This window comes from Chlamydotis macqueenii, chromosome 2 (assembly GCF_036417535.1).
Source record: "Chlamydotis macqueenii isolate bChlMac1 chromosome 2, bChlMac1.mat, whole genome shotgun sequence".
Lineage (NCBI taxonomy): Eukaryota > Metazoa > Chordata > Aves > Otidiformes > Otididae > Chlamydotis > Chlamydotis macqueenii.
The window spans coordinates 140,868,226-140,893,209 of NC_141557.1; the positions used below are offsets into that span (position 1 = coordinate 140,868,226).

At 36.1% G+C, this 24,984-nt stretch overlaps 1 protein-coding gene across 10 annotated transcripts in view; it reads left to right on the forward strand.

Moving 5' to 3' along the window:
• VPS13B (vacuolar protein sorting 13 homolog B) overlaps positions 1–24,984 on the forward strand; it is a 465,113-nt gene that overhangs the window by 136,681 nt on the left and 303,448 nt on the right. For all 10 annotated transcript variants that reach the window (XM_086741084.1, XM_086741085.1, XM_086741079.1 and 7 more), the window contains 2 exons: positions 14,130–14,264; positions 15,130–15,303. In XM_086741084.1, coding sequence (XP_086597210.1) covers positions 14,130–14,264; positions 15,130–15,303 — 309 coding nt within the window. The remainder of the gene's footprint in view (positions 1–14,129; positions 14,265–15,129; positions 15,304–24,984) is intronic.

A 24,984-nucleotide genomic window follows, 5' to 3' on the forward strand; every position in this document is an offset into this window, starting at 1 on the left:
GTGCTGAATTGACACCTTCTTCCCAGTACGTGAAATCTGAAACAGCGTGTAACTATGTCATTTTCAGAAAAGAGCGCTATGGGTAAGATCTGGTAAATTTTTGTGATTCTAAACAAACACTAAAGAGAAGCAAGCATGTGCCTGCATATTGTTTGAACTCAGTTTAATCAATGAAATGCATCTAGGATTTGTCCTGATAGTGTTCATATTTTCTCATCTTTTCTGAGGCAATTTTTAAATGCTAAAGTACATACTGTACACTGAACATTCTGGATAAATAGGTGGCAAACTGTTCCAAAAGTTTTATTCATTTCCTTATTGATTTGTTTTGTTCTTGCTTTTAACATAGGAAGTTTCTTAAAGGAAACTTCCATAAAATTATTACACTTACTGCTTTTTCTGATTAATTATAGTATTTTTACCATTTGTAGGACCACAGTGAAATTCTGTGGATGCCAAGTGTCTTCCAAACGGTTCTGAGAGTATAATTTTTCTTCTTTTTTTTTTTTTAAAAGAATTAAAATCATATTTTTAAACAAGCAAGCAAATTAATTACAATAAAGTGTTTATTCTGCACTTTTTTATCAAGTGTTTTGAGGAATTCACCTGCAATCTAAATAGAGCAAAAAACTATAGAGGTAGGAAAATGCTATGCAGTATAGTAAATGTGACAAAGTATAATATATAACTAGTAAGAAACTTTATGATATTTTAACTATAATTGATTCCAGTGATTTGTCTGTTAAAGCCAATGCAAATAATTGTAACATCTGTCAAAAACCAACCACTAGCATGAAAACCTTTTAACATTTTGCACTTAATAAACTATTTCATACATAAACTACCTTATTGTTTATATTAAAAACTAAAAAATATTCAGTCTGTTCCAGCCATTCTAACAAAAACTTTAATAAGTAGACATTGCATAAAAATGACACAATCCAGCAGTTATTTGGTAAGGCCAACATAATCATAAATTTACCATCCATGCTTTTCCAAAAATACTAACCCATATTGTTCTCCCTGGACCTGTTGCAGGGATGACTAATCCAGCTGCTGAGGTCTCCCTTTATGTGTTTGATGGAACACTTGGCTTGCTAGACTACAGCTGTGTGTTTATGTGCAGTGCACACCTGCAGAGGCCTGACAAATAGCTGTAGTATGCAGAGTATACAAAATTACCCTGGCAGTGCTGCAAATAAGGAAGTTTCTGTTTTGAAGTCCATATGTGTGTGAGCTTGAGATGCCAGCTGGGGTATTTATGTTGCATTGCACAGATGTAAAACTGCCAACTGATTTTATACCAAATAAAGGCTAATCTTTTTATACATACTTGATGTCAGAGTTATGAAGTGGTACATAAGAATGTTCTCACGACTTAGCTCTTTTAAAATAAAAGCTGACATTAAAAATACTCGAACTCACAATAAGCATAGAGGGTAAAGATAAAAACGTACTGTATTTACTTAGATATCGGCTATAGCACAGTATCTTCAGGGTTTTATTATTAGTGATGTATAGTTATTAGCTGCACATAATCAGGACTTGATTTATTATATGCATATATGCTATACTATATATCCTTTTTTTCCAGGTCACTTCAGCTCTGTGTAGAATCCAGTTTATGGGTTCTGAAATGTGAAAGCCCAATTTATATAGCTAGTTAACTTGAAAGCTTTGCTTTCCTATTTTCAGATGCGTTTAAGCACTTTAAGCACTTGATAACTTTTCATCAAATATAATATGTATTTTGAAAATTGTTAGTAGACCTTGTTTGCAAAGATACTTTTAAAGGTAATATTTGGCTTCAAATACTTAAGAAATTAAAACAGAAGCACTAATTTCATTTGCTAAAACTAACAAATAGCACAGATATAAGTCTTGATTGATCATTTTTGTCAGTACCTTGACTTCTAGTGTGAACTAGTTGCAAAGACAATGAGGTGAAATTAATAGTTTATGTTTTGATGGTTCACTGTGTATACTTAAGTACTGTGTACTTAATCCTTTTTAAATGCATAAAAGGAGGGCTTGGAGGGGAGTGAGTTTAACGTGCAGATGTGAAAGGGGCCAGTTTTTGTTCTTCTGATTACACACTCTGGATGTTCCTTGAGCACTTAGTTACATTTTTAGGCTTAATATGCTTTCCCTTAAATTACTTTTTCTTTTTTTTCTTTTTTTTTTTTTTTTCCTCATTACTGAAAAAAGAAATTTTAGGGCTATTTTTAATTTGTTGTTTCTTCTGGACTACTAAAACATTTGAAGATATGTAGAATTCTGCTTTGGCTTATTCCGTCACAATGCATTTTTGAAACACATTTATGCTCGATGTGTGAGAACAAAGAAAATGGGAGCAACACTGAAGCACATCACTATAGAATGTGTCCCGAAGGACTTAGGAGTTTATTTTGCTAAATGTAACATACAGCTTAGAAATGTCTAGCATCACACACAGCTCACCAGTCTGGTGGAGCTTTTTTAAACCAAAAGAATTTCATACATACACACATGTGCACACACAGGCTCACCCTGAGATAGCAGTCTTGGGCTTCCTGAGCTTAAAATTAACATCTGCAAATATCCCCCAGAAGCTCAAACATTGTCCAGATTCACAAGGTTTTGAAGTACAATTTCTTGATTACTAAATTTTTGAGCAGAGATTTCAGGTGTTATTATTTGCCTGAAGGGGTAATGACATACTGCAAGGGAAGAATTGAGCTGTACCCCCAAAACACTGCAAAGGCGTGTCGTCTTGGCTAACCTAAAAAGAGTCGCTGTGGCTGTGAGATGCTCGTACTACCAGTAACTACTGGGAACAGGTCTATATAGCAGAGAAGGCTGGGAGACAATGCAGCATGCCAAATCTGAGTGAAAAATGGAAACACTTCAAAAGAAGTTACTTCTGCTAGATGAGTATAGGAAGTCTTAATTGTTGTTATATCCTCCGTTTAGGAAGTCTGTTTAAGACCAAGGGAGTGAAATTCTATTGGTGTGTGAGGAAATATGTTGCAAAGATGGCTTAGTTATTTTGTGTCAGGGCCAGCTCTCATAGAGGGCTATCACTTCAAACAGTTTGCCGCCACTGCAGGTTGCAAACACACGATTGAAAGCTTCTAGTTCTCAGCTCACGCACAGATGTCTTTCAATAAGTTTAGCCAGTAATTTCTTCAAATTGCTCAGTTTATCAGCAGCACATGTCATCAATCCTGGAGTGGTTGCTCAAGTCAAACTACAGAATCCTTAGCTTACAGACACAGCTGCAAACAGGTGAACAGGCAGAAAGTAATTTGTGCAGCTTGGTGGCTGTCAGACAAAAGACAGACAATCTGTGTTTAAAACAGATTGCAGGCCTTGCATGAGCCAGACAAAAGGGATTTCTACAACTGCAAATAATTCCAAGGTTAACATATTTTCCTTTCTGCCATTAAGTGATTTGTTAAAATTGGAAACAATGAGCATTATAAATCTACACAGAAACTAGAGATAAGATGAAAGAGAAAACCAGATCACTAAATAAGTTTACATCCTTCTGTTGAAAAGCGTACAACTGGCATTCATATAGGCCTCCTTTTTATAAACTAAGCTGAGCTATAATACCTATAAGGATATTCAGTACATATTTGAAATTATGGTAAGGATGTCTAATTGGCAAAAGAAACAACATTTTAAGAAGAGTAAGTTTGTGAGGAACAATAACGTTCCTCTGTGTTGATAAGTTGACTTTTTTTTTCCTTTTCAAATTCTCCTTTGGATATAATTCTAAGATCCTGTGAAGTTTTGTCAGGATTGACAGTCCTCTCCTTCTTCAGATATTTTAATATTGGGTAGATTTATGAAGTTTTACTGTACTAAGTGTATCAGAGTTAAAATTAGTAACAGACAGGCTTACTCTAGTGCTAATGTAATTGCAGAAAGTTGGAAAACATGTACTTCCCCAATCACAGATATACTTGGTGTGTGACTATAGAATATCTATTCCTTCTACTTCTCATGGGGTCTGTAAACTTGCCTTGACCTCAAAACTGTTTCTGCAATGTTCCATGAGGTACTAATCAAGCTAATGTAATATAGCCCTTCTTCCTGTTTAGTTCAGTGAGTAAGTGCTTGCATGCAATAATATTGATGGGTAATTCTATGCTTAGTTTAAGTTGTTCTGGCAAATTTATTTTCCGTGTTTTTTTAAAACTTATCGACATAGGGATATGTGGATGGAAGAAGATGCAAAGAGTAACTGTCTAGTAGCATCTGGCTTTGTGAAGATAGGATTCTGTGCATAGAGGATGAGTCAGTCTGCTAAGCACACTGTTTGAAGTACACTGAAACCAATGTGCTTTCTGTGTGTAATACAGTAATACGTATTACACTGAATTAATGAATACAATTGTATGAATCTGGTTAATCATGCAAAAGTGTTTACAAAAATTATTTACATTGTTCTGTCAAAGTTCACTGTTGTTTTTTAAATGAAAAACAGAAGCTTATTTAAAGATAGTATGTGCTTTTTGTTAGGTCATCATACCTATGTTACTTGAGTCCATTATGAATGTTGTCGCAATTGAAGAACACTGTTGTTAGGCTATTGCAAGTCTACACTTTTATAAAATACAGTACTAAATAATTCTGCAGGGAAACCTTATGCTGAGGTTGAGTTGAAGAATTCCTTAAATTTCTCAACTATAAATGAGTATGTCACAAGCATGCGCTTTAATAAACTATAGTATGGAAGTATCCTTTTTCATGCTTTTTTTTTTTTTTTTTTGACAAAATTCTAATTCCAAGATTAAATTACTTCCTTAATATATGCTGTGTTACAAGACTTACCTTGCATTTGGATTCTCTTCTGTTTTTTTTTTTTTTAACTCAATAGACAGTCAAGTTTTTAATCTCTCAGAAGCTGATCATGCTAGTGGAGATTTTTCTATTCCTTGGCCAGGCAAAATTATATCTTAGCTTCTTTTTTTTATAATGCTGACAGCATGTGTATTGTTTGTTGGATGCGCAGGGTACATGCTGTAGATTATACCCTGACAAGGTTATGGTGTTAGCATGTATGGGCTTCGTGTATTCACTGTGAAGGTGAGATCATCATCTTTAAAGGATGGTTTTAATTTGTGTTGGTGAATCAAGTGAATACTGTATTTAAGGAGGGGAAAAAAGTATACTCATGCAGGTTGCTGTCTGCAGTCCAAATTACTAATCAGAGAGTCTTTATACACATCGGTAATGTGCTGTGCAATATAAGCTGAAATATATTCCACAAGGGAGGAAAACGGAATAGGTTACATACGCTGTTCCTAAGTGCAATGAATATAAAACTCCATTACTCACTTTAAGCAGGTGCTTTTTATATGAGGCTTTAAAGAAATATAAAACTGCTGGTGAAATGATTGGTTTGTACAGACACGACTTAACTTCCAGTACTTTGACCAGATAAAGAGGCTAAAAATATTTCTACAAACATTTCTTTAATGATTTCAAGGATTAAAGGTTAATATCCTCCTGGTGTAAGAAACTGCCGTTCCAGACACTAAATGTACTGTTTCTCTCTAAGTCCTGAAGTGGCATAGAATATTTAAAAAAAAAATAGAAACATTTTTGTTATGCTTATACCATTGTGTTTTTAAGTTTGTATCCTAAACATTGTATATTTAAATTGCTGGGAGGTGCACAGTGATATCAGAAAGAAATGCAATGTGATATAGAAAACTGATTGAGTAAGAATGATATTGCAGTTAGAAAAAAAACTTACCTGTAAAGGAAGTGAAATCTTTTCATCTCTGCATGTGGACAACTATGTGAGAAGGGGTAGCCTCAGATCTTTCTGTTCTTTAAAGCAGCATATACTATCTGAGAAGGAAAATAATGTGGAGACTGTTCAGGATAATACTGATATACTGTATTTTAATATTTTTCCATGTAATCTATATCATGTTTTTCTTACCCAGCCTATCTGGGTTACTGTCTTTCTAATGTTTCTTACTCCTTTGCAGTCAGTGTCCCCAGCAGCAACCTCTGTTGTCCATCTTTTGACCATGCAACTGCTGACTTCACCTCCCAACTGGAAGATGTTAAATGTTCTTTCACTTCCCCCACCATCCCCAGGAAATCAAACTGTTAATGATTACATCTCAGATGTTAGCTCTTTATTATTTTTTTGTAACACAGTTACTGAACACATTTACACTTCTTTGGAATTTTTATAAACCTTTGCAGCTTCTGTACTTCTTGAAGAATTACTTTGTACATCCTCTAGAATTCTCAATTTGTTGACCTTTTTAATGGTCCATAACTGTTCTGTCCTATATGCAATTATCTCAAATTGAGCTTGTGAGAGATTTCAGACATAAGATATTCATTTTGACAGCAGGCAAGTGACCAAGTGTCGTGTGTGGTACAGAGAATCTCACAGACGTGTAGATCCAGGTGAGATCCAGCATTTCTTGTTTCTTGCGTAGTAGATGTGTTGCATAGCACTTCAAGGTTTGCATCTGCTCTGGTGAATGGGGCTTTTTAAGGGCAAAGGAATGCAAACTCATAGGAAGCCAGGCTTTATTAGTTTTATAGTTGCCAAATAGCTATTTAAATATGTATGTCTTTGAAATGTGCTCCACTAGTAGAAACAGAACGTGATGAGATCTGAGATGAACTCTGGTTCCTCTAAGACTTTGTTCTTTCATCCTACATTTTGCTGTCTTAGAAAGCTATAGATGTCCTTTTTCTCTAATTGCTATGTACCTTTTTAGTAAAAGAAGAGTTGTAAAATACAGGGTTGGGTTTTTTTTAGAGCCTAAGACATATTGCAACTTATGCTTAGTGTGTTTGAAGATAAGATATTTGAACTGATACTGGATTGAACTTGAACTGGGCTTAATAGAAACTCAGGATAGAAAATGCAGTTCAGGTTTTTTTGTGATCATATTAGCACATATTAATGAGAAAAAATGTTTTAATATACTCTATGTGTTGAAATTTTGAATGAGCTATTAAACTTATCCTCAGATACAGCAAAACTTCTGTATTTGAAAGGGTTAGAAGGCTTGTACGACCAAGATGGAAGCAACCAATTGCGAGTGCATGCTTCCAACCAAAGGGTGTGTTACTAGGGGTGGAAACTGTAACCTTTGTTCTCTGTCCCTCTGTTTGTATTTGTCTTTTCTTTAAGATCTTCCTTCCAACATTGTATGAAGAAAGTTTATCAAGTTCTTATTTATCTGCGTCCTGGAAGCATTTGCATCAATGTAATTTTTAGCATTTGTCTACTGTGACATATGGATATTAGAATTAATAGGACACACTTTTTGAAAGTTAGAAATTCAGATATTGTTCTACTGCGTTCTCTTGGAAGACAAAAGTTGTTTTAATGTGTTAACTTGGGCTTCCATCATTTGTCTCAAATGATACAGCAGTGTCTGAAATGCAGCTGTTGAATTGTGCAGAAAGGAAAATAAATAATTTTCTTCTTTTTGAACCTCTGTTTACAACAGCAGGAACAGTGCCACTAAAGCCACTTTAATCTTGTGTGCTGACCAGTGTCATGTTGCCAGATCTAAAATAATAGCTGCAGTCAGATATGTGTATAATTGATAATGCCTAAATGGCCTGAATATTAGCAATAATAAGGTTAATAATAGTCATTTGTCCCAAAGTAGCCTTTTATAGCAAGGTTTTAGAGCTTTTTGCAATACTATATATGTTTGAGGATGGAAGGTTGTATTCCTTCTCTAAATGTTGGCTTTTTAGATCAGAAGGAGCAGCAGTTGGACTATGCATGGATTGTGCTTTTGTACCCTACACTGAGAATGTTTCAGAGTGGTCATTGTCCTTTTGATAGGTTGTGGTAGCAAGACCATGAATGTTTGCTGGCCAGCCTTGGTACGGTGGATAAAGGGAGTTCTGAAACATTTCCAAGCTCTATTCTGTTTTCAGAAAGGTGGGGTTTTTTTGTCAGTGGTAGCTGTTCAGTTCTTCTATGAGCATTCAAAATTAAAGCTTTATTTTACCTGACTGGATGGCCGCTTAAAACAGATTATCAATAAAGAATTATCCGAAGGTGCTTCTGACCTAGAATGCTTTAAACATATTATTCCAAATGTTCTGTGATTTTTTTCAATATTGATTTTCAGTCTTTGAATCACAAATTTCTTCTTTAAGTCTCCATGTGAAGCAGGATTTTAGAAAAATCAAGAAGTTTGTGGATTAAGGCAGATTGGGACCTGTATAAAGACGGTTGTGTGGAGTCTAAAAACAAGAATGTGGCAACAGGGATTTACCATATTTAAGTGACTCTCCTTGTAGGTGAAATGCTGTTGTTCTTTAGCAAGCTGGGAATTTTTTTTTTTCAATATGTAAATCTCCATTACTAAATGATGGTCCTACATCTGTTTTACTGTTTAGGAAACAGCAAAGCCTTAATTAGTTTACAGGCAGTTTAAGGATTAATGTGGTTAGTTACAGAGATTTTAATATTAATCTCCAAGGTGAAGACCAGTGTATGACTGGCTGTGTGCTTGGCCCTGAAATCTCTCTATGAAAATACTGAAAATACCTGAGGTGATTATTTTTTGTGGCATGTGTGTGCATACATGTGGTTTTCGCAGCTTTTGTTCTGATGGAGAGAATGGTAGATACTTAAATTGCTAAATATTTTGTCATTGTTGCCCAAGAAGAAATCAACTTGACCTTCTTTAGAGAGTATTTCACTCTGTCAAAAACTGCTTTCATTTTTCCATGTGTGTACTTTTCCTTTGAGTACCATGGTTGAAAAAAAAATGAAACCAGAGCTATTTTTTAGGACATGCATTTCTTTTAGGTTTGTAACTGCGACACAAGAAGCTGAGGAAAATAAAAAATCTGTCCAGCTCACCATACGTTAGTGGCAAGACAAGTCTACCATAGTCCTGTTGTTATTGTGCTAGTAAGTCCTGGGAGTAGGTGGGGATGAAACAACAATTTTTTTTTGGAATAGGGGTATTTAGACTGAAAACTGATTGACAGAGTTAAGAGAAAATAAATAATTATGATAATCAGAATAGCAATAGTAAGGCTAAATAAAATTGAGTTAGAGAAGAAATACACATGTCCCTTGACACTTCCTTAAAATAAGCTGCCTGAATTACTGTTTTGAAGAAGAAAGAAAATAGTAGCCTGTGAGTGTCTACGTTAGGGCTGCAAACGTTAAGTCAGAGGGACCTTGACGGGCTATAGAGGTGGACCAGTGCCAACCTCATGAAATTCAGCCAGGCCAAGTGCAAGGTCCTGCATGTGTGTTGTGGCAATCCCAGGCACAAATACAGGCTGGGCGGAGAATGGATTGAGAGCAGCCCTGAGGAGAAGGACTTGGGAGTGCTGGTGGACGACAAGCTCAACATGATAAGGCAATATGCTCTTGTGGCCCAGAAGGCCAACCGCATCCTGGGCTGCATCAAGAGGAGCATGGCCAGCAGGTCGAGGGAGGTGATTCTCCCCCTCTACTCTGCCCTGGTGAGACCCCACCTGGAGTACTGTGTCCAGTTCTGGAGCCCCCAACACAAGAAGGACATGGACCAGTTGGAGAAGGTCCAGAGGAGGGCCACGAAGATGATCAGAGGGCTGGAGCACCTTTCCTATGAGGCCAGGCTGAGAGAGTTGGGGCTGTTCAGCCTGGAGAAGAGGAGGCTCCGGGGAGACCTGATAGCGGTCTTCCAGTACCTCAAGGGGGCATACAAGAAAGATGGGCAGAGGCTGTTCAGTAGGGTCTGTTGTGATAGGACGAGGGGTAATGGTTTTAAAATAGAGGGAGGTAGATTTAGATTAGATATTAGGAAAAATTTTTTTACAATGAGAGTTGTAGAACACTGGAAGAGGTTGCCCAGAGAGGTGGTGGATGCCCCATCCCTGGAAACATTCAAGGCCAAGTTGGATGAGGTTCTGAGCAACCTGATCTAGTCGGGGATGTCCCTGCTTCTTGCAGGGGGATTGGACTAGATGACCTTTGAAGATCCCTTCTAACCCTAACCGTTCTGTGATTCTATGAAATGTGATCTGCAGATTGTGGTGACAGATTAAAAATGTGGAATTGTGAACACAGTAAAGATGTTTGGGCAACTTCATCACAAAGATTTAGTTTTTACTACAGGAAAGAAAACTGATGAAGTATTTATAACCTGACTTCTACGTGTTAGAAAATCTGTATGTTTTTCTTTGTTTTTCCAGTTAAAAAAAAAGGAAGGAAAAAACTCAAACACAAAATCCCAATGTTTTCTCTCTAAGTGTTGTGTGTGTGTAAGCATAGTGATCAAGAGACATGTTGAAGTTCCTATGCTGCTGCTGTTTTATTGCAACGAAGAACACGAAAGCTCATGCTCTTCCAGTCCTTTGAATGTGAGAAGTAGGACTGATGCCAGCTAAAGATGGTCTTTGTGGCTTCTATTATGTTCATACTGCAAGGAGGAAGGAATTAAGTTTGGTTTTAACTTCAGGTTCCTCAGAAGTGCCATCTCTCTAACCAAGTTGTTACCAAGTACAAACTTTCAGAAGTTGTCACTGAGGGTGCTGGTTAAGCAGAGGCTGAACACAGATGAGTATCTCTCATAGAAGAAATGAGGTTTCTCCTGTGCTTCGATTTATTTACTAGGCTTTTTGTATTAGTCTTGTAAAACTTAAATATATGTTTCTGTAAAAATCATTGGACATTTTTTTTTTTCTTTATTCCAGGAAGACCTAGGCCTAAATGTTATTTAATATGGTTAATAGCTCCTTGCTTTTATTCATGGATTGATCTTTTTACTGAGTTTGAAATCATTTTGACATGTATGTGACAGTCTTTTACTATATCATGTTGCCAAACCATAGTTTATTGGTACTTAATGCTTTAAATATTGAAATTTTTCCTTCTGAGGCTGTAACCTAAATATGGAGAGAATTCATGTGGAGCTGCTTCTAGAAGTTTTATTCATGCCTTATTCATTTCCTATTTCATATTTCACAGTTCACTCTTTTATGATCTTTCTAAAGAATTATTTATTGTATTTTAGAGATTTGGCGGCACGCAGTCCTGACTCTCGTCCTCAGAATCAATAACATACCTCTTTTGATGGTTTCCTGTCTTTTCTATTGATCAGTTTAGATTATGTCTCTTGGTATTCCATTAATCATTGAAAATTCATTGTATTACAATTGGATTAGTAAAATATGTATGTACCATACGTAAAATAATTAATTAGGTAACTTTTTTTTTTAAACAAGTCTTAAACTAGATGATTGCTCAGCATTCATGTGCTTGTTAGCAGAAATCCTGGGCTGATCTATAAAGACACAATTGTGACCTGCCTTTAGGTATCTGATTCTCTACTGCTTACACATAGAATGTCACTGAATGCAGGTACCTGGGGCAAGCTGCGTAGCTGGGTTATGTACATGGAGAGGACCAAAGCTATGACCACAAGAGTTTGGGGGAGAATGTGAATGTTGGAAGCAACTGTAGGTTATATTTGGTGATGACAGTTATATGTATTTCTCTGTCCCCATAAAGACTTTGATTAGCATGTTTCTGATAACAATAATAAATTAACTGCAGAAGATGCGAAGTCTACTGAAAAACAAATGTGGTTGCTCTGTTTGCCGATTTTGACTACACTAAGCAACAAAATCATGTAAATCACACTGCTGCTTTTGAAAGGGTGATTCCAGAAGTGTGAGTACAGCACAACTTCTACTTTATTGTCTTGCACCTTGGAAATAAGCTTTTCTCATGCTTCATTTGCAGGATGTTGAATTTGGATAACTGTTGCTGTTGGCAATGATAGATTTGGTTTACCTGGTTCCTCTTTGAATTCATGCGGTTTTGTGGAGTGTTTGTCTCCATACTCAATTTGGAGGCATGGAGCATTTCTTATCTAGGAGTTTTAACATCTTCCTGCTCAATGAATGCGTTGAGAAGACACTACTGAAGAGTTTATGAACATTGAGGGGAGGGAAAGGAGCCCCAGTCTTCCCTTGCTTAAACTTTTGTTTGCAGAAATAAGTATTTAAGGGATATTTTTAGCTATGTGTACAACTGCTGAGGCTTCGATTTTATGATGATCTTATCATAATTAAATGGATAAATAAGTGACAATATTTGGGAAGAACTAAAGTTACAAGGATGGAAACTACAGATAGAGGCAGACGTAGGAAACAAAGCTTCTTTCTTCTCTATAGAGCAGCTTTCTGATTTGACGAGTTTATGAGTGACAGTTCATAATTTTCCAAAAAGTTTTCAGAGACTGAAGAAAATGTGCTGTTTCCCTGTATTAAGCCTGTTCATTATAAATGGTTCACCAAAAGTGTCTGAACTTTCTGCACTTTGAAAAAGACACTTGCAACTGGACAAGGGTAATTGCCTTAGGTTGAGGTGATTTTTGTCTTAATGATGAAAGTCTAGTTAGACATCCTGAGTTCCTTATTCTGTATTGTATAGGCTTTGTATAGAATTTCAGTATTTCACAACTGAGTTTTCTGAGTATCCCTCAGTCCAGAGCTGGGAAACCTGAGCTGAATTAATTTTTCTTGCAATTTCTCCTTGATTACTGTGGTGATAAAACTGAGAGCAGGATGATGTTGCCATTTGATGTCAAAACAACAAAGAAAAGGAGGGTCGTGATTATGCTATGTTTTCCTAATACTTTTCTAGTTTCTTTTCAAATAGTTGAAAACAACTGAGAAAGTGTTCATGCTATCCTCTATCACGTAACAGGTGTTCCAGAAAGAAATAGCTTATTACTGCTGTCAGTTACTTCTTCGTATGCATTAAAATATAGTTATTAATAATATAATTGTTAATTATATGATCGTGTAATTGAGGGTTTGTGGGTTTCTCCAAGGCCAAGCTATTCAGCTTTCCTAGCTTCCTGTCATGATCCCTAACTGCTGGTTGGGTGAAAACCAGTGCATTGGCTAGCCTGAGCTGTGCTTTGGTGACTGTTACGCATGTGCTTACTGGTCAGGTAACAGGACAAATACACTCACCTTTTCGTGAAGATTGTGGGAAATAAATGTCTTTGATAACATTGCCATGTCTTGCTGAAATTCAATTACTCCAGAAGTTATTTGGTGAGGAAATAAGAGTGAACTTTTTTTTTTTAACCCTGATATTCCATAATACTTTCCTTGCATAATTATGGATTTTGGAACAACTTCTATGTTACATATGTGAGGAAACACGGTTCCATAATTATAGTAATGTTTGCATAATTATCAAGCTGCTTGCCAATTTTAACTGACAAATTCCAAGTCACTTTTGCATGAGGGGAAAAAAAACCCATAAAAAATTGTAACTTCTGTTAGTTTTTCCCTTCATGCTTCTTACAGGTGTTGAAACTATTTCTTTCTAATTTGCAAGTAAATTTATGTATTTTTTTTCTGATATGCAGTACTGTACAGAATAGGAAGGCTGGCTTCATCCAGCAATGCTCTGGGGCTGTTTTGAGGCCTGCCCTTAAGCTCTGCCAACATATCTCAGTCCTGACTTGTAAGATCCCCTGCTGCCGCCGCCGCAATTCTGGGCAGCTCTTCAGAAGTGGCTGCCAATAGCACTGGTCTCTTCCAACCGGTGCAGTAGTTTTCTGGTGCGCACAAATGGGAGCTGAGCAAAGACCACCAAAACTTATTTCCACTTGTGACCTAAGGCAAGGTTTGAACTCCAGTTTCCGTTGAAAAATGGCAAGTGTGCCATAGGCCATCTGTGCCATTCAGCATGGATTTAGTGCTTTACATTGCTACCGAGTAAAATGTTGTTGTCTAAATGTAAGCTGAAAACACTTAGTCATTTTAAGATCCTGAAATGAAAGGGTTGTAATAAAAACATGAAAGAGAATAGTTGAGGTGGCACTTATAAAGTGAAAGCAAAAGTGTATGAATGTCCGTATATACATATTTATTGTTCCTATTTCTAAGTGGCCTTGTGTGTTTCCTTCACAGTATCTCTATATATTTAAATGCCCATGTACAACGTTCTCTCGCTTCCATTTAAAAACTGTGAATCACAACAAAAATGCTATAAGAACATCTAAGGTAGATAATTAAAGTATAATTAAGTTTAAATGCCTTAGTGAAGGAATATAAAAAATATTTAAATTCAACAGGCTAGTACATTTGCAGTTTTCTTTTATTAGGTGTGAAATCTAAGAATCCCCTGCCAACTCTTGAGGGCTCAATCCAGAACGTTGAATTGAAGTACTGCGGCACATCATTGGTCAAATGTGCCTCTGGGACCGTGGGATCAATAAAAATTTGTGCCAAAGCCCCAGGTATGTGCAGCTGGACCATGTAAAACTTTATTGCCTGTATAGGAGAATTGGCCTTGCTTTTTACAAGGAGAGTTACTGAAACAAGAATTTACTCATTGTTCCTATGAATCAGAGAGGGGTTTTTTTTGTATTCTGTTTTGGGGTTTTTATTATTGTTAAGTGTGCCAGGATGATCCAGTCTGGCCCCAGTATAGTCAACCTTTACACTGAATAAAAAAATTAAGATGTTGGTTTTTTTTTTTTCTGCTGAGACAAATGTTATTCTAAAAGCACTGAAGAAACTGGAATAACTCTGTATTTTCATATTATACGGAATATTTGCATTTTGCTTTATTTGTAGCATAATTTTGATGTATTCTGTTTATTGTTTAATGTCTCATTTTTCCATTAATGCAACAAGTATGTATTTTGTTTGTGAAGTTTTTGAGGGCTCTGTGAAAATAGTTTTAAAATTTCTTTAATATAATTTCTCTTGAAGAGTGTGCAGGGACTTTTCCAATCAATGTCCATGATCTCTTAATATGTAAAGGCAGCTAATGTCAAGTACATTAAAACTGAAGTGTATTTAACGCTAAACTGAGTTCATGGTGATTTTTAAAGAAATTATTTTGTAAAGTTGGGCTGGAAATTACTATTTTAAAGAGAATTGATGACTTTATTTGAAATCCTCCTGAATGTAAAGGCATTTACAAGATAACATTAAGGAAGTTGTTTAATAGTTTATGAGAGATTTCTCTTTCTATTTCCTCTTTTAATTCTGTACTTACAATGTTAATAGCAGTTCTCTTTGGACTAGTGAATATTTATATGTTGAAAATTTATCTTGTTACAGTAAAAGGTGTAAGGACTCTAATCTTTATCTTAGGTGATGGTGGAAAAGAGAAGCTGATTCCTTTAATTCAAGGCCCTTCTGACACCAGAGACTTACACAGCAGTAAATGGCTCAATGAGAGTAGAAAGCCAGAATCTCTCTTAGCTCCAGATTTGGTAGCCTTTACAATCCAAATTCCACAGTATATGGACTACTGCCATAATTCTGGTAAGTGCAAAACTCTTGTTAAGCTGGTATCGCATTACGTTTTTCCTATCCAATATAGTTTTCAAAAGAGAGGCTTGATATAAAATGTGCCAAATGCCAAAGTGTCTTTTTCACATACTGCACACATTATAACTTAACTTTAGGTCACTGTGAGACACAAAAACTAAAAGTAGCATTTTGATGTATGTAGTCTTCAATACAGAATACTTCACTGACTTTGTGTGCCTTTGAAATTATTTATACGGAACCTGTTGTAAACTTTTTTGGGGGAGCAGGACCCGTGTTGATAATACTAGTTTTATTCTTTCTTCTCTTTGTCTATTGGATTGTGCTTCTTTTACAGAAGTTGACACATTGAATTCAAAATGATTCATATAAATTTACAGCATAATTTGTAATTCAATTAATTTTTTTATGATAAAATTTGCTAATAATAAAAAGGTGATTTTTAAAATGCTACAGAGCACGCATTTTATGTCATCAAACTTGGTGTTGTGGTGGATTTAAATGAGAAATAAGTTAATATATTCAGAGAGTTACTTGGATAAATTTAAGGGTGGTGTTGACTTTGTGGGCATAAATACTCTTACCTGACATTCTTATGGTTTCTGTGGGCTTTAAACGAAACATTGGTCTGCTTTAAGCAACACTGACAATTTTGAAATGTATCTAGTCTATAATAACTATAATATAGTTTGTGAAATACACATGGATCTAGGCTTAGCTGTCAGTATGGTGCGTTTTAAAAATCATGCTTTTGTGTTTTTAAAATTTTATCCTGTTCCATGCTAAGACTTGAAGTGAATAGGGGAAAAAAAAACCACCCCCAAAACGCAACCAGTTTAAGGAAAGCAAAAGAATTAGCTGACTCCAATATTATGAAACACAAAAGTAAACTGAAAAGTGCTGCTTTTCTCTAGTTTTTTTTTCATGTGTAATGGTTATTGAATGTCATTACTATGAAAAGTAACAGTGAATTTATTACCATCTTGCTAATTTTTGTGTGTGTATGTAAGCAACATTTGATTGTTATGCAAAGTAAATATTTGTAAGCACTGTGCACTTCAGCAGTTGTTAGGTTATTTTTTCAGTAACTGTATTTGTATGTTTCTTGGAGAGCATTATGTTGGAAATGTTTATGGCAGTGTTTTTATAACAATTATATTAAGTTCTTGCCCCTAGAACATTACCGAAAAGCAATTCATGGTTCAACAGTCTCTGAATTATTCAGATCCTTTTTTAACAAAAAGTGAAAATCTGTGGCACCTTCTGTTTCGCTTAAGTAGCTTTTAAATGTTCATAATAATATTATCTATTATTAATTATTGCATTTTCTACCTTTTTTGAGGAGCTTTTCAGTTTAAATTTCTCATTTGTGTCTTATAATATTAATTGCATTTTAAAAGAGCTGTGCGTACTTACCTGTGTTATGGAATTGTTGCTTTTGTTACAGGTGACAGTGATCACATATTTTAGCTCATCAGTATTACAGATAGTGCAATTAGATAGTAGAGAGTACTTGATAGGTTGTGACAGGAGATGCTTGTGAGAATTAAGGCACTGACAAATGAAGTGCCGGCCAGGCTCATACACAGGGGCTTTGAGAGGCAGAAAATTGGTTTGTAACAGACAAATGTCTGTGGTACCAGTTTTGTAGATGAATGGAAATACATTTAAATTGCTAAGATTTTAAAACTGAAAATTTACCAGGCACTTCGGTCACCCCTCCAGTGCCTCAGGAAAGTTGCATTGATTCTGTGTGCTCGATGGGAGTCGCTAACCTGCGTGCTCAGACGCCAGCTCTGCTCTAGATCTGTGGGGTGGTACCTCTGACTGGCGACAAACAAGAGAGAGAAGCTGACTGATGTCATAAAGCTTTGGTCCCAGTGAATATGAAGAATTAGGGCACTACAAAAGATTTTTAAAAAAATATAAATTAAACTAGGAAACATTAGTATCTAAATTATCTCAGGTTCTATCCAAAGGATGAGGGAGTTAATTAAAGCCTTTGCTTTCAAATACTTGCCGAAGGAACTGAAGCAATTTAATAGATGAGATGTGGCTATCCTTTTCATTATAACTGTGAAAACTACACGGGGAGAAAACATGAAGTGATTTGAGAGCACAAAAGTGCTTTTGCTGTCAGTTGCAGTGACTTTTAGGAATTAAGAAAGCTGTAGTGGATAATTTGACAGCAAATTCAACTTATGCCTCAGGAGAATAAAAGGGTTATTTAAAGCTGCACTGCTGGAGGTGATTGTGCAGTGCTGGAGTTGTGCTGTTTGAGCAATTTATCCTAATAATGTTAGATGTTCTGGAATAGGAATTTGGACTAGAAAGAAGTGAAGAGAGTAGTGCAACCTGCTTGTTGAAAGAATGAAAAAAGCTATCCAGGAGACTTGCGAAAAATAATCTAGAATTGTTCAGTGTTATCAGATTGCTGGAGATAAGGCAGGGTTGGCCAAGTCTTCTGGCTCTACAAAGTGCGTGTACAAATAGCTCTCCAGCTGATGCTCACAAAATAGCACATGATTGCTCAAAAGAGAGAAGCGGAACAGCAATTCCAGCTTGGTGGGATTGGACAAGTTGTCACCCAGCACTCGAGTAAACTCAGTTTACTTCTCTCCGTCTACAAGGATTGAGAAAACTTTGCAAACTGAGTGTCGGTGGAGCTGCTGGTCAGACTGTGCCGCAGGGAGCTGTACAAAGCTAAAGAACTGCAAGTTAGCCACCTCCGTTAGGAACGGAATGATGTCATATCTTTTTGTGTGTAAAACCAAGAGAAGCAATTGCAGAGGAATTTCTGGTTACTCCGGAAGAATCTTGAAATGCAATACAATGCCTATGCAAGTGACTGTTAAAAATTTTTTTGCTTATGTAAAAATTAGTGAAGAGTAATTATTTTATTATGTATCTGTGAAGTTGAATGGAAATCAGCTTGGTCTAAAATCAAAGCAGTTGTTTGGATGTAAAATGCCAAGGAGGAGGTTGTGCAAATGGCATGAGGTTTTTGTATAAATCGGGGTGTATTTACCTGGAGAACAGGTAGGGGACCTTCCCTCCTCCTGTCGAGTCAGCAACTGTCTACTGTCTTGTACTGCTTGAATCGTAGGATCCTGGGTGACCAGAATGATTGTGCAGCTTGCTTTTACTGCTTGTCTGTAGGTGTCCCTGCAAAGATTGAGTGTGTATTTACAATTTGGGTGATAAAGCATTTTACACTAGTATTTTATTTCTTGCTATTTCACTTGTTGCTGCTGAGAGGAAAAGGAAAAGAAACACAGTTTTGGTAGTACCATACTGTATCGAGTATAACCAGCAAAGGAAAAAACTCTCTGTAAAATGTAATACCAGAAAGGGCAGCATTAAAGTGTGCCATGTAGAGCATATAGAGGCAAAGTAAATATTATGTGTAACAAGTGCGTATACTGGTGATTACTTAGCAAGAGTATTTTATTGTTTGGTGCACAAAGTGTCATTAGCACAGTGGGAAACTGTGGAGTATTCAGGGACACAGAATGTAAATATGATTTTGTTTAGTCCTTAAATACAAGTCTGTATGCTGGTGCTTTTAATTTCGGATACTTTTGTTGTATGAAAAACTGCCCCAGGTATCTCTGTGCGCCGTTGTAAAAATCAGTGGATGTGCTCCCCAGTCTTTATCTAAACTACAGCATGTAAAATAAATAAGACAGGAGATTATTCCATTACCCCAGGGCTTGGGAAGGCCTTCTTACTGCTTCTCTGAAATAACCCTGGCTTTATTAACCCTGGGAGCAAGCTGCAGACCTTGTTTGTTTCACCTGGCCTTTGAGAGAAAAAGGGAGATTTCAGAATGAATGCTGGTTTTAGTATTTAATTATCAGCAGCTGTTGGATAGATGAGGTGAACTGATTAAGCTCTATTTGGTTGGCCATATTGAATAATTGGGACTGCGTGCACAGCTGGTGTATGGACAGCTTTATTAGATATAAATCAAGAAGAATTAAAATAAATATTATTAATAAAGTTTTCTTTGAGATCAGCTTAAATATTCAGTAATGCAGCAGTGAAACAAGGGAGTAAACAAAAGTACCTGTATTAATATTGTGCTTGTGTGTGGTAAATTGATACAGCCAGTGGAGCAAAGGCAGAGTGACAAGGCTTCTCCAGTTTGTGAAAGCTGCATGAAGGCTGCAGAGCGAATATTCAACCTTGTAAAAGTTGTTGATTTCTCACCGAAGTGGTATTTTTTCTTAAACTTCCAAAGATTTTTGGATTTTTTTTTTTCTCCACTGTCAATATTTTTAAGTTTAGACAACTCTATTCTCCCCACTCCTCCAATAAAGGAAAAATAATTTGTGAGGTAAAAATACTTCTAACAATGAAGAAATCGTATATTCAAACATAAAAAAAAGCTGTAAATCTTGTACCAGCAGGAACATTTTTTTTTTCCTATCATAAACCAACTGAGTTAAGCTGTTAGAACATATTTGAAGGGAGGTGAAAGATTTTACATACGTTTGGTTTGGTTTTTGTGCATGCACACACATATGTATGCCCACAACTCCCCCTTTCTTGCAGTTAAAGTCTGTTGTTGACATTTTTTTTTTTTATTTAATTTTGACTACTTAGACTGGGGATACTGCAAGGTCTCTATTTTAAAGCTGGAACAATGATATTTTTAAAGTTCTCACTTCTAATTTAAGTGAGTGTTTGTGCTAATAAATAAATAAATAAACCCTTGTAAAAGAGAATTCATAAACTAATTTGAAGTATTTTGAAAAGATTTGACACAATGAATGAGTAAAAATGCTTAATATATTGGAGTAATTAAAGACAATTCACATTTGTGGTTTGGGCATTAATGTGTAAAAATTATACCCATCTATCTTATTACATTTCCTTTTCTCTCCCTGAGGATTTCACTATGTACTTTATCTGTAATTGTTGCCAGTTTTCTATCAAGTTCCCACTGGGCTTCTGGTGCAAAAAATCTTATCCTTTCGATGACAGAGCTTGCCTGAATGATTTCATGCTCTTAGCATTTTTGTTCACGGGAATTAGGGGCAGAATGTAACTGCAGCTGAACATAGCATCTATTTTTGTAATTTCGAAGTTTAGACTCTGTTATTGGAACTAAATGAAGAGATGCAGGTGTTCTCCAGTTCAAGTCCTTTGGGATTTTTTGATGGTAGATGCTTGAAAAGAAAATGCATGTGTTTCCAGAGTCAAACAGCAGCTGTGGACAAGGATTTATGTTTTTCTCAGAACTTTGGGATTTCAAAATGTTACATTTAATCACATGCACAGAAAGGGGAGCAAATGTTAAAGATGTTACATATAAAACTAGGGGACTGATCTTTTTACCATACCAACTAGTTGTGGGAATAGAGGAACAAAGTGATCTATAAACTTAATATGAACAATTTCAAAAGGATTATGATAGTTACCAGGACTCTTGTCTTTTGAGAACTGTGCTCTTGCAGTGCACAACATTTATATCGTCTTAATTGCTTTTAAAATGTGGCTTATTCTCATATTTTGCCTTGGAAAAATATGAATGCCAATAGCGTAAGTTACTGAAAACACCATATTCATGTAATACTTGTGTGAGAGTAAGATGAATTTAAATTCATCTAAGTCCACCTTTTTAGAAGAATTTTTCTAAATTGGATTAAAAATAGCAGTTCAACTGACTGAACTGCAGGGCTAAGTTTTAGAATTTTTCTGAGTTACAAAACTTACAGGCAGAAGTATTTTGCGGTAATGCAATTTCTCCCTCAATTTTTCTCTCTCTTATGATTTTGAAATTAGTTGATTGTAGTAAACAAAATATATTGCATCTTTTAATTTCATCGCAAGTTCAAGTGGAGGCAGCAGATGGTGGTACTACTACGTACAGGACCTTCAGGACAGGAGGATGATGCTGGAAAGAGCAAGTTGGTAACAGTGGTAAATGCAAATTAGTTAATAACTGTATAAGAAAGTAAAAGCCTCTTTTAAAATGCTTTTTATTTTGTACAAGCTTGTGTGTGCTTCATCCTTCCCCGTTACCCTCACAGCTCAATATGTTGTGCACGACGGCCAGGTTAAGTATCAGGTATTTTCCCAGATTTGAGTCACCTCTGTTTCTACTGTCTTACAAGGATCCAGCATTTGTTACTTTTTCTAAGTGGGAAGTAAACTATCTCAAACACAGTCTATTACTCTGCTGGCTCCAGTTATAAATGTCATGTCCATGGGAGTAGCTTCAAGGAGGAATGTACTGTACAACGCAAACTACATTAACACTATTTCTAGTGGTTTGCATAGCTCTGGCAACTGGCAGTGAGTTCTGGTTATAGAGAAGTAATTGTGCAATGCAGGAATAAGGCAACTTCAATTTTCCATCAAGTGATTCTGCAAATCCTCTTGAGGGAAAAGGTGTTTTCATCTCTCTGCATACGTTGCATTCAGTTTCTCTTAATATGCCATAAATCTTTCAGCAATACACATAACCTAGAATTCTGAAATTGTAACTAAATAGGATTCTGAGGGTTTTTTTTTTTTAAATAATACTTGAAAAATTGATATTCAAAATAATTTTAAAAAGCCGCACTCTGTCCTATCACTTGTTAGGAAGCCAGCCTGTGTAGTTAAAGTTGCTAGAAAATATTTCTGATTTTCTTTCAAGCCTGTGAGATGTACTGCTCAGCTGCACTATGGAAGTCAACAGAGTAATCTCTTTAGCCAAAAAAGTGCTATTTTCCTTTTCTTAGTAGTATCACTTAAAATTTTGGTAATATGGCAAATATTAACAGAACTTGAACAATGAAGATGGGGACTCAACTCCAAACAGCAGGAACCTCAGATATTGCACTAGGATATTTGTTCAGTGAGAGTTGGAAAGCCTGAATCTCGTCTGAGTTTGTACCTTTTTCTTTAGAAACGCATTGCCTGACTTTCTTTTAACTCAGGCAGCGTTCTGCCTAGAGGTAATGTAGTTGATCATGTAGTTCCTGAGATAGCTGCTTGTGCTTCCGTATTGGCGACTGAAGATCTGAGCTCTTGAGTAGTGGGTAATATGGAGTATGCAGACTTTAAAGTGCATAAAAGAAATCTCCCCACCTTCTCTTTGAACAGAGCATAACATAGAAAATTCTGTAAAAGTAACAAAAAACCTGAGTGTAAAAGTTAGGGAATGACAGTTATGAGGTTATTTCTGCTACCTTTCTTTTGCGTGTGTGCATGTGTGTTCTCTAGGATTTCTGTTCACTTATAGTCTAGTGGTATCAAAGTGTTTGGTATGGCTGCCAAAGTAATATTTAACACTTCTGGTATGAAAGAAAATCTAAATGTGAGTTCAAATGATAACTTCTGTTTCCATAACAATAATGTATCTGTACTTCATGTATTTATGAAAATGCATTCATGTTTTCCACTTGTGGCATTTGGAAAAGCGTTATTCAGCAAGGTGACTGTATGCTTACTGATGGTACAGAGAGTTTTGGAAATGTGACAGGCATATATGCTCTCATCAATTGCTGACACATAGCTTTGAACATGGAAATCTGTTTTTAATTGAGAAAATATATGTTGGCCAACATATTGGGATAGCTCCTGCTAATTTTGAAAAAATGCCGTGGGATCTTTAACTTCCATTTGGACGCTTCCCAGACATGGGCATAAGGGACTGTAACTGTTTACTTTCAAATGGTGTTTAAACTGTTTCCAGGTTTTATAAGTGAATTATATTGCTCTCACAGCTGCTTTGGTGATGTAAATGATTCATATAACATGGCTATTTTTTGGTGATAAAATGCTAAATACATATAACTGAAAATCAGTAGAGTTCTGGTGGTAAAATATAAATGCATTTTGACCAGGTCAGTTTTGCTTTTTCAAATTTTGGTAACAAGTGATCAAATAATGTGTTAGTAAACATATAGCACATTTGATGAAAAACAACATAAATTGAAGTATCTCCATTGTTTTTAATGTGGAAGTTATGATCTAAATATATACTTTTTCTAAATCTAAAATTCGTTTTTTGAATAATTTTCATAGTTCAACTCTGTAGTAGATTAGACAGAAGCTGCAGGTCACTCCAAAGATTCCAATGTTCTGGTTATGATGCACACAAATGTACTAACAGTCTCACTTACTAGGTTTGGGATGCAGTCTTAAATACGGGGAGTGACTGTTCAACCACATTGTCCCCTTCCACCCAGACCTTACTGTCCTGAAGTTCCCACAGGAGTTCCTCTCCAGGATGTTACAAATAGCCATTTGTGGTCACAAAATAAAGTCATACTATTACTAAGTGACCGAATAGTTAGCTTTCTGTAGAAAGCAGCCCTTCACAGTTCACAGCCAGGATTAGACACAGCAGGTTAGAATCTTAGCAGTGTATTGATTTTTTTTTTTTTTTTTTTCTTTTGTAAATTCGACTAGATAATCCCAATGATGAGCCCCAAGCTAAGACATATCCCTATAGTTAACCAAACTGAAAATTATTTTGGACAGATTATCTTTAAGGTGTCCAACTTCAGAAATATTTAAATTAGTTTCATTTTCTTCATGTGCTGTGAAGCTTCTGAAAATTAATGACTATTTGTATCAAAATTCTGCAAACCATGTAGAAATCAGTACTTGCAGGAACCATTAGTCACTTTTAACCTTTAGACCATTTAATCGCTTCTGTGCTGTATGAGCTGATGTCATTTTTCTTTTACCTGTGCGCTGAAATACAACTAGTGTGTGCAAGATACTTGCCTATGTACTTGTCTAAGGTGGCAGAAATACTTAAAATTGGTACGAGGAAAACAGCGCACCGTGTGACTTTTCAGTTCTGTTTAATAGGTAAGATTAGCCTACTTACATAATGTGAGCGTTTAATGTTGAGTGTCTCTATATAACACATTTCTAAGTACAGCAACTTCAGACACAAATACTGTGTATTTGAGGTATCTTGACATTCTCAGTATCACGTGGAGTACTAAATCTGAGAAATGCAGTGGTAGGATTATAGTGGATGTATAGTTCAGTTAAATAGCTAAATATTTTTAATTCTTAATTTTTATCTGATTTACACTCTTCAGTAGAGGAAAATGTATTTTGAAAAGGAAAAAAACAATTTGTTTTTCTGAAGTTATATCTGAAAGAGAAAATTCTCTGTATTACCCTAACCTTGCAGCTGGTTCACTTAAGATAGAAACATTTGCTGGAGCAAAATAATTTGCTGACCTGAGTTCCTAGTTCCCATTCAAACACTCTGCTGCTGCTAATTGTTGATACTGAACTCCAGTTACAGCACAGCAAATTAGTGCAAAGTCTGCTTTTCTGAAGTGTTTTTCCAATTCCTGATGTATTTTCAAGATGAAGTAGAAGGATCTGAAAAAAAAAAAAAAATCCCTAAGAGGTTTAGGAACTTGTTTCCTTTATGTCTGTAAGCAGAATAGCAAATCACTTTGGGGTTGTACTATCTGAACTTAGAGAGCGTTGCATGGTTATGCACAGAGGAATGGGTGCCCTGACAGTGAGACCTGAAGGGATCGGCATTCCTGAACAACCGCCTTGGCTCTTACAGTTGGCACAGTAAGAGTCTGCTTGCATCTGCCAGCTCTTCCACTCTCAGCGCGTGTACATCGTCTGTCACTGTACGGCTTCTTGGGCTGTTTGCCTGGGATCGGTGCCAAGCTGGAGAAGCAGCTTTGACTC